The sequence below is a fragment of the Cottoperca gobio genome, chromosome 18 (assembly GCF_900634415.1).
Source record: "Cottoperca gobio chromosome 18, fCotGob3.1, whole genome shotgun sequence".
In the NCBI taxonomy this organism is placed as follows: domain Eukaryota; kingdom Metazoa; phylum Chordata; class Actinopteri; order Perciformes; family Bovichtidae; genus Cottoperca; species Cottoperca gobio.
The window spans coordinates 11,521,838-11,532,434 of NC_041372.1; the positions used below are offsets into that span (position 1 = coordinate 11,521,838).

The 10,597-nt window shown below is 39.0% G+C and overlaps 3 protein-coding genes across 3 annotated transcripts; all 3 read right to left on the reverse strand.

The window, feature by feature from the left end:
* Positions 1-18: 18 nt before the first annotated feature.
* On the reverse strand, positions 19-3,383 carry LOC115023452 (thioredoxin-like). The gene is made up of 5 exons (XM_029454439.1): positions 3,226-3,383; positions 2,047-2,151; positions 1,830-1,895; positions 645-710; positions 19-395 (listed from the first exon to the last, which is right to left on the reverse strand). Exons 1-5 carry the CDS (start codon positions 3,250-3,252, stop codon positions 330-332), a joined length of 330 nt encoding a protein of 109 aa, XP_029310299.1. The 5' UTR covers positions 3,253-3,383; the 3' UTR covers positions 19-329.
* A 1,261-nt stretch (positions 3,384-4,644) lies between these two features.
* Positions 4,645-6,395, reverse strand: LOC115024001 (prostaglandin reductase 1-like). Its single transcript, XM_029455375.1, has 5 exons — positions 6,295-6,395; positions 5,828-6,045; positions 5,366-5,696; positions 5,119-5,226; positions 4,645-4,846 (listed from the first exon to the last, which is right to left on the reverse strand). Exons 2-5 carry the CDS (start codon positions 5,965-5,967, stop codon positions 4,736-4,738), a joined length of 690 nt encoding a protein of 229 aa, XP_029311235.1. The 5' UTR covers positions 5,968-6,045; positions 6,295-6,395; the 3' UTR covers positions 4,645-4,735.
* A 1,023-nt stretch (positions 6,396-7,418) lies between these two features.
* LOC115023451 (thioredoxin-like) lies at positions 7,419-10,587 on the reverse strand. The gene is made up of 5 exons (XM_029454437.1): positions 10,461-10,587; positions 9,460-9,564; positions 8,882-8,947; positions 8,267-8,332; positions 7,419-7,758 (listed from the first exon to the last, which is right to left on the reverse strand). Exons 1-5 carry the CDS (start codon positions 10,485-10,487, stop codon positions 7,693-7,695), a joined length of 330 nt encoding a protein of 109 aa, XP_029310297.1. The 5' UTR covers positions 10,488-10,587; the 3' UTR covers positions 7,419-7,692.
* Between the last annotated feature and the right edge of the window lie 10 nt (positions 10,588-10,597).

Genomic DNA, 10,597 nt, shown 5'->3' on the forward strand with positions numbered 1-10,597 from the left:
AGAAAAGTACAAAGTGCCTGTAACTCATTGTTTATTTATTAAATCCACCTTGAACACAACATGCAAAGAAAGTTCAGGAGCAAAGCCAATCTCGTACAAAAACAGAATTAAAAGTGGTCGACAGGTTTTGATTACATTTCAGCCAGTTATGACATACACTGAACTTACAGTAAGTCACCGATAAGTGGAATAAATTATTTGCTGTGTGAAATTAAAGACTTGATGGTTATTGTACATGTCATGAATTTCTCAAGCATGTACAGAGGGAAACAGCAGCTTCTGTGGTTTTTGTACAATGAGGATGTGTTTGTGGATTGGTTGGTGGCACTTTATGTCCTCAAAGATATCAGTTTCTCCAACAGTGTATCTTTGTTGGCACCAGAGAACTCGTCCACCTGAAAGACGGTACAGAAAGGAGGATTAAAGAGGGATTTACGTTCACATCTAACTTGTGAAGAAAGGAGCACATTTATAAGTGTGTGTGTGTAATAAAAAAAGGGAGTGAGTATTGGAGAGAAATTCACCAGGTGGCCAGAAACATGTCTCCAAGTGAATGATAATCTGTATAACCGTTTGTTGATGCCAACATTACAACAAGTGATAATAGCAATAGTTCCATCATAGCTGTATATTTCCACGCTTACCTTTTCTCCATTCTTGTAAAAGTGGAATGTGGGCATGCAGTTAATATTGCATTCTGCACTCACATCCTGAAAAGAGCAAAACAAACGGAGTGAGATCGATGGAACAGGTCAAACCACTGCTACACCCTGAGGACTGTACAAGGATATGGATGATGTAAATGGACCAAACCGATCAGGAAGTGCCTGAGGCTGTAAGGAATTAAAGATATTAGACTCACTCAAGCCACAAATGTCTATAGTGTAAACAACTTGTAAACTGCTGCCAGGCTGGACTGTAAAAACATCTCGGATGTAGGATGCGAGTCACTGTAGCTCCACTCTGCCTCCAGTACAGAAGGAGAAGAAGTACAGCTGTCTGACTCGGGGCTCGTCAACATTACATCCATCACCCCTGCACGTTTTGATAACAGACCGTACAGCCCCCAGCTAGTGCCACAGTAAACACACAGCTCTCTAAACCCACGTGAAGATTAGAAGATAGCAGTGTTATGTAGACCGACTGGTCTAAATTAACGGACAGACTTATACAGGAGTGAAGAAATACACAGTAAACTAGGAGAGATTTAGAATTCAACAAACACAATAAACTGGTTAACATACTCTACTCTTTTTAAATAATTAATGAATTTAGATTGCATGGACCCAGTAGTAGAGGTGTACTGCCCCGTATTTATGTGGAGCAGATTGCACATTGCACCTTTAACAATGCAGTTAATATTGAAGGCTCACAGGTTATTTATTAGCAATATTATGTCCAGATATCAGGTCACAATGTTATAGCACTGAGACCAAAAAAAAAAAAAAACGTAGCACTTTAGTCACATGAGCCAGCTGTGGCTCCACATGGGCAGGTGAAATGGATTTCATGAATAGTCCACATTGCTTTGAGTGTTAATAACATGGCTACCCACCCTTCAAATCCAGTAAAAAGGACAATTACGTTAATCCTCTCGCAAAACCCCACACCTTCCTTTACAAGTCCCAAAAAAGATAGTCAACTTTTACAGATGTGGTTGACATACTGGATATTTTGGACTTCTAAAATGCTGTATTGATCAGGAACAGCGTTAACTAGTTCCGGTTTAATGGCTGGTGCTGGTGCGTTGGGATCTCTGTACGAGCAGCAGTTGCAGTAAGCCTATTGGTGCTTCAAGCTTAAAACATTGTTGAAATAAAAACACTCACTTCAGCGTCATCCACGTCCACCTTCAGGAAAACCACATTCACGTTCTCAGCAGTAGTAGACTGCTTCTGCAAGAGAGTCAACCTACGAGTATTAATACAACTCAGAATACCTGCTTCCACATGATCATGAGACAACCTTCATAAAACATAATCTTACTATCCAAACAATTAAAATATGGCTTTGGACAAGACTTTAGTGCCAAAATCATCTACTTACATGGAACTCTGGGCTAATCTGTTTACAGGGCCCACACCAGGTGGCTGTGAAGTCCACCACCACCAGCTTGTCTCCAGCATCCTTCAGGGCAGCCCTGAACTCCTCCTACGGAAAATGAAAACAGATTTTATACTTGGTCAAACTGATGGATTAACGAACCTAAACGCAGTTATTGCATCTTATATTTGAAAACTAACATTGTTGACATGCACTGTGTTTTACTTATTGCTGGGGGTTTGTCTCATGATCATTATCTGCAGTTAATTACTGAAAGCTTTCACTTTGATACCACGCCAGACAAAGATCTGTGTGTGTTACAGATCACAAAGAAAAGACTTAACCACCATCATCATTGTTATATAGCCTACTTTGAATTACGCACAAAGTATGAATCATATCGCAATATCAGTCAAACATAATCTCAATTAGATATGTTTTCCATATTGCTCATATAACAAAAACAAAGTTAATCTCACAATTAAAACTGGCTATGCTTAATAGTTATAATCATGTGGTGAACTACTAAACTGTATTTTCTATAATGGTTGCTAAATATGTAAACTGGTCAACACAACATACGGAGTTTAATATTTAATGTGAAATAAAGTCTGGGTAAGTACATTACTGTCCCCTCATCCTCTAACACTCGGTATGGCCTGTCAGTCAACTAGTGTAGTAGATGTTAGCTACAAGTTGTTATAGCTTTAGCATCTCTAGCAAACAACCAAAAACACAACTAGGGTCTCATTGAGATGATGTGGCATTGTTTCTAAAAACATTATGAGTCAGTCAAACACTGGGCTTCACGCGACTGGTCCACCCGCGTGTCTATGAGAGCGTGAAGGTCCACAGTAACACACATGGTGGCGGCTAACGTTTTTCACGCTGAATCATCCAGCCACGTAGTGCCATTAAGCGCACTCGGAGCTCCTACCTCCGTTATATTTATATTAAGTTATGACCATAGGCATTTATTTACCCAACGTATCTCGACAAAACCCAAGAAAATAAACTCCTAATATTGAAACTGTCACGGCGGAAGAAACGGGCGCGTGCCTGGCCGATCATCATTTTTCCAACGGTTGATGATGCTAAAAAAAGACCGTTGGTGTGTTACAATTGTGACTTTTAACAGAGGTAAACAATAAAAAGCTACAAAACAAGCTAGACATAACTTACCAGATTGTTGATATCGACAACCACCATGACAGCTGTTGTGTGAACGTGCTTCGAGATGAACAACGAACGGCTAAATATGGAATACGTTACTCCAGAGGACACGCCGCGATTTTATGGCGGCCGCATCAAGCGAATCGACCAACCAAAGCGGAAGTGATGCCCTTTAGAAATAAAAGTTGCTCTCATTGTTACACAGCGTTGAAGTGATAGGTGCGTGATGTGGTTGTGATTCACAGTTTATATTGTTTGTTTTTGTTTTTGCATTGTCCATTGCAAAGCTTTTTCTGATACATTTTTTTTATTTTATTTTGAAGGTCGTCAGTGAAGTAATATATTCCATTTCGTTGCTTTACGCTCATATTGTCATGCGCAATACATTTATACAAAATAGGCTACTTTTTTCTTCTTCTTTTTTAAATCAATGTCCTAAGTATTGGTCTTATTTCAATAATTACAGGGAAAGTGGTTAAACAATCATTCAAGTCACAATGACTTGACACATTATTGGTTTACCGTAAACGACTGAAGTGAGCGCAGCTCAATTTCAATGTGCACGTACGGTTTTTTCTTCAGCTTCATTTGGACTGTTTCCAAACATGTGGTCAACAATAGTATTACATATATTTTCTTAAGTTATATATATTCTTACACAACAAATAAAATATATATTTTTTAATTTTGGTCATTTACACCAATTCATAGAACCAAATCTTTTTCCATATACTATATTATAAGGATGTCTTCTTAACAGTAAATCTTCTCCACTTTGGTATAGAAGCATCAACATTTGCATACCTGTCTGGACCAGACTGATAGATATGCAAAACAAATTACTGACATTTTGGACTTTGGACTGTATAAGGGCCTGGGTAGTGTCTAAAAATAAAGTCCTGATCAAATAAAAATATGCACTTGGCAACAGGAGGCTAACAGTGCCTGCTGTATTATCTAGACCAGGGGTTCCCAAACCTTCTGTGGCCAAGGCACACCAAAGACCAAGCCAAAATCTCAAGGCATACCTGTGTTCATATCCGGGTAAAATCCCCTCTCTAACACATAGTATCACTGTTATCACTCTGTGAACATTTATTTAGCCTAGTCCTTGTAAGAAGCTAACTTTAAAAATTTGTTTGAGTACTGTGTCGCAGCATATGAGGAAGACATGCTCATTTGTGTCTCTAATCCTGATCCTTTAAAGTAAAATGGGTTTTTATTTTGCCTTTATTCTTTAAATGCATTACAAAAGAAACGTGTCTTACCATGAATACATATTCAAAACCTAGCAGAACGCTCCAGTCTCATGAAACCATCTGAATTTTAAAGAATGAATAGTTTCAGTCTCAACTTTCTAACAATGACCTAACGCTAAAATGTATAAATCACATTTTGTAACATGTTAATATGAAAATAGCTGGTTAGTTGTAAGTGTTTATTGTTAAATCCTTCATGTATGAATTCTGTAATAACGCGTCAGTAATTAATAATACAGATTCTTCTTCTTTGATCCACATCAGATTGCGACAATAGCCTTGCCGACGTTTTCTCCCTTCAGTATCCCCATGAAAGCAGCTGGCATCTTCTCAAAGCCTTGTGTGATGTGCTCCCGACACTGCAGTTTGCCCTGCAGATGCAGAATAAATAAACTGATTTAAAAAAATGGCACTGAAGCAGAAACATGGGCATCCCTACTAATCGAGATAAAATCTTTACTGAAGACACACACGAACAATTCATCATCTGAGAAGGTTTCACTTTATCCAAATCCAAGCACCTTTCAATCATTTTCAAGCTTTTACAGGACTTTACAGCTGCGGTAAATAAATACATCACTTCTTAATCACATTTAAATCAGATGCTATTGTGCTATAAACAACCAAAATTATGTTTGGTGACACCTGTTTGAGGCGTGGTGTCATTGTAGGTGGAAATAGCTCCACACACGGCGATTCTTCCAAAATTCTTCATCTGTTGCAAGGCAACACTTGAGGAAGGACCTCCCACCTAAAACGAAGAAGTGTCCGTTTTTAAAGTTTGAAACATTTAGCCCAAAGTGTTAAAGTAAAAATTAGAAAGAAACAGAAAGTAGAGCATAAATATGAAGGACACTTTACGAGCATGGAGCTACACCACCACTGCTTACATTTTCAAAGAAGCAGTCATATCCGTCTGGAGAAGCTTTCTTCAGTGTCTCCTCCAGGGAGCCAACAGTCTTGTAGTTGAAGGCCTCGTCTTGCGGCCAGTCAGGCATGATGGGAATGAGGTCAGTCCCGTCACAGACTGTGTGGGTTCTCCAGCCACAACGACCAATAACATGGCTTCCCACAGGAAATGCTGGGTTATTACTTTGAATCACTCTACAGAAAAACAAAACAACAGAAGAAGAAAGAAAGCATCTGTCAATTAAGTGTCTCGCCTCGTCCAACTTCCGTCCATGGTGGCAGTGAGCTTTTAAAGTTTGCAAAAACAGAAAATTAAATTGAAAATAGAATTAAAAAATAAATATATTTAGTGTGTTGTAGTATCCTAGACAACTGTATGACATCAAACCATGTGGCAGATGACTTTTATGCACTTTGGTTTAAAACGTTAAGAAAATGTATACCATGTGTGTTCAAGAGAGTTGTTTTGAGGTTGTTCAGAAAGTTTGATCAGAGGGAGCTCCTCCACCTTGAGCTCAAGGTCGCTGTCCTTCGGGAAGCCGTCAAAGTGCTTGGTCAGGCTCCATGTCTTAGCTTGGACCATGATTGTTGTTTGGGCCAGCTGTGAGAGATGGAGTAGTCACAGAAAGTAACAGTTGTTGAAGCGATGATATGCCCAGAGCTGTGCAAAATACAAGACCTGTTAGATGTACTACCCAGTTACTAATAAGTGAATTAAAGTAAAAGCTATGATCACTTATTCATTAAATCCTACTTGAATCATGCAGGTGAGAAAAAGGTTACATTCAGTAAGACAATTCAACTCAATGTAGGTGTGTGAAAACCTCCTCTCCTATGCTAGCAGGTAATCTAATTCGTTTGAGCATGTTACATTAAATACAGCCCTATAAAAGTTATCCATATAACTTACCAGATTTCGTTATCCACAAAGAAATGGCAGAAGAAGAAGTGAACTCACTGAGAACAGAAGCGGCAGCAGCGGGTTGTTGAACGCGTGGGAGGAGAGAAGGTGGGAGTCGTGCTTCAATCCTTCAATCTGATTGGTTGGAGGTTTAACGCAACCTCCAACGTATGACGGAGAACGTCACGTCGTTCCTGCGTGACGACGTGCCGTCAGTTTGGATGTTTGGCGCGGGTAGATAACTTGCTGGGACGGGATGCTAACAAAACGGAATTCCTAAATAAAATTGTAAGTTGCTTTTTGACAAATTTGACTTTTGTTGGTAATATTATAAGAATACATTGCTTTTGACACAGCTGCCAAGAGCCAGGGGAGTTGGTAGGCTAGTTATAACTACTTTCTCGCTATTAGCTGGCTAATGTACTGCAACTAGTTAGCTACTAAGCTAACTGTAGAGACCGCTGTGAAGGATCTGTTTGTATGCTAAACACAAGAGACAGCGACAACTGTTTTATGTTGTTAGCAATATATGAAGTTTTCTTAACGAGCGACTTGTAACTTGTGGTAAAGATTGAGGAGTCTGTAAATTAGCTAATTGTACTGTAAAGTTGCTTGTGATAAAGATTCAATTTAGCTGGTGACTTTAAGTTGGAGTTGAAAGACAATACATGTATGTTAGTGATTTCATCTGGTATTGAGAATGAACCTTTTATACATGACTGAATACAGTTTCTCCTTTTTCCAGGAAGAGGAAATCAGGATACTATCACTTTTAAAGTTTCCATTCAGCACCATGTGAATCGTCTTATGAAGGGAATTCTTGTATAGGTAACCGACACAAACCATTCATTCTCATCTCTCTGCAAAGGCAAAGCAAGAACCATTTTGTAAAATAAAGCTGTATTTTTTCATATAGAGACTCAACAGTATTAAACGTATGCTGCTATATATACACTTGTATGATGTGTAAAAACTATTGATGTGATTGTCCCAATGTATGTGTGTAAACTATTCTCACATTTTTATTAAAGCATAAAATACCATTACATGCCCTTTGTTGCACTTACAGGAAGTGGGTTGCGTATCAAAGTAGTGTTCCATGTATTCAAATGTAAAATTAGAAAAGTACAAAGTGCCTGTAACTCATTGTTTATTTATTAAATCCACCTTGAACACAACATGCAAAGAAAGTTCAGGAGCAAAGCCAATCTCGTACAAAAACAGAATTAAAAGTGGTCGACAGGTTTTGATTACATTTCAGCCAGTTAAGACATACATGAAATCAATTATTTGCGGTGTGAAATAGAAAAGTTGATTGTTATAGTACACAACATGAAACAGGAATTTCTCAAGCATGTACAGAGGGAAACAGCGGCTTTTATACAATGAGGATGCGTTTGTGGCGCTTTATGTCCTCAAAGATTTCAGTTTCTCCAACAGTGCATCTTTGTCGGAGCCAGAGAACTCTGCCACCTGAAAGACGGTACAGAAAGGAGGATTAAAGAGGGATTTACCCCCCACCCACAATGATTAGTTACTTAATATTTTAGAAATTAAGTTAATTCATAAAATCAAAGCATTCATTTGTGTTTTCCCCACTTTGAAACAAGTCTGGGACTTGTACATGAGCTCTGTCACTCGTGAATTTCATTTGTACGCAAGAAAATGCCACAAATCTCTCGTACCAGCTACTTAACAAAATCTGTTTTCTTGCATGAGGCTCATTGTTTCCAGCCTCAGCAGAAAGCTATAATGAACAGACTAACGGCAAAAGTTCACATTTAACTTGTGAAGAAAGGAGCACATTTATACGTTTGTGTGTGTAATAAAAAAAGGGAGTGAGTATTGGAGAGAAATTCACCAGGTGGCCAGAAACATGTCTCCAAGTGAATGATAATCTGTATAAACGTTTGTTGATGCCAACATTACAACAAGTGATAATAGCAATAGTTCCATCATAGCTGTATATTTCCACGCTTACCTTTTTTCCATTCTTGTAAAAGTGGAACGTGGGCATGCTGTTAACCTTGGATTTTTCACTCGCATCCTGAAAAGAGCAAAACAAACGGAGTGAGATCGATGGAACAGGTCAAACCACTGCTACACCCTGAGGACTGTACAAGGATATGGATGATGTAAATGGACCAAACCGATCAGGAAGTGCCTGAGGCTGTAAGGAATTAAAGATATTAGACTCACTCAAGCCACAAATGTCTATAGTGTAAACAACTTGTAAACTGCTGCCAGGCTGGACTGTAAAAACATCTCGGAGGCAATAAAATTAACTTTTAAACACTTGTAAAGTTACCTAGATAACTCTTTGAACACCTCAAGTAGATTTTAGATGCAAAGTATTTTTTTTTCCTGAACTGGTTCCTTAATTATAAGATTGCGCAATTTGATTATAATGCTTTGCTGACAGTTCCGGCTCGTCTAGGATGAATAGTGAGTGAGTCACTGTAGCTCCAGTCGGCCTTCAGTACAGAGGTAGAAGAAGTACAGGTGACTGACGTGTTGGGATCTCTGTACTAGCAGCAGTTGAAGTAAGCCTATTGGGGCTTCAAGATTAAAACATTGTTAAAATAAAGATACTTACTGAAGCTTTATCCACGTCCACCGTCAGGAAAACCACATTCACGTTCTCAGCATTAGTAGACTGCGCCTGCAAGAAAGTCAACCTATGAGTATTACTACAACTCAGAATACCTGCTGCCACATGATCATGAGACAACATATGGACATGTTTCTGTTGCTTAAAATCTTTGATCTATTACTCATTAGGCGAAGCCATCACATTTCCTAGTTGAGCAGGAATTTCCCCACTTGAGGTTGAAACCGCTTCACAAAAAGGTTGCACAAGCAACAAGAGATGCTGCTCAGGAAAGGGCTTCCTTAAAACTACTAAACACGTTCGTTTCACAAAAGGCTGCAACTAAATACCAACCTAAAATCCACAAATTTATGAAAGTGAGCAACACTGTCTTGAAACAAGACAAGTAAAGTTTAGAAAGGATTACTTTTGTGCCCATCATCTAGTGTCTTTTCCCTCCTTAACAGAAGTTAATTAGCGCATGAAAGAAACCCTTCATAAAACATAATCTTACTATCCAAACAATTAAAACATAATTAAAATATGGCTTTGACAAGACTTTAGTGCCAAAATCATCTACTTACATGGAATACTGGGCTAATCTGTCTACAGGGCTCACACCAGGTGGCTGTGAAGTCCACCACCACCAGCTTGTCTCCAGCATCCTTCAGGGCAGCCTTTAACTCCTTCTACGGAAAATGAAAACAGATTTGATACTTGGTCAAACTGATGGATTAACGAACCTAAACGCAGTTATTGCATCTTATATTTGAAAACTAACATTGTTGACATGCACTGTGTTTTACTTATTGCCATCAACCGATCCATCGGTTTGTCTCATGATCATTATCTGCAGTTAATTATTTGGTCAGTGGTCAGTGGCTGCTGCATCATTACAACTGAAAGCTTTCACTTTGATACCACGCCAGACAAAGATCTGTGTGTGTTACAGATCACAAAGAAAAGACTTAACCACCATCATCATTGTTATATAGCCTACTTTGAATTACGCACAAAGTATGAATCATATCGCAATATCAGTAAAATGTTAATTAGATAAGTTTCCATATGGCTCAGCCCTACACAGTTGATAGAACAAAAACATTCCGTTAAATAAAGTCTTGGTAATATGATATGCTCTGTAATAATAAAGTACGTTACTGTCCCCACCCGAGCATCCTCAAACACTCGTTGGACGGGTATGGCCTGTCAGTCAACTAGTGTAGTAGATGTTAGCTACAAGTTGTTATAGCTTTAGCAAACAAGCATTACACTGGGCTTCACGCTACTGGTCCACCCGCTTGTCTACAAGAGGGTGAAGGTCCACAATAACAGCAACACATGGTGGTGGCTCACATTGTTCACGCTGAATCATCCAGCCACGTAGTGCCATTAAGCTCCTGCCTCCTTTATATTAAGTCATGACTATAGGCATGTATTTATGCCAACGTATCTTGAAAAAACCCAAGAAAAGAAACTCCTAAAATTGAAAATGTGTCACAGAGGAGGAAACGGGCACGCGCCTGTCCGGTCGGTGGAGGCACCGCATCATCAACAAGTAAACAAAACAAGCTGCAAGACATACCCAATTGTTGATCTCGATAACCCCCATGACAGCTGTTGTGTGAATGGCTAAGTTTGCGAACTTCTCAGGACACTTCGCGTTTTTATAGCGGCTGCATCAAGCTTATCGACCGCAGCACAAACTAAAGCGGAAGTGAG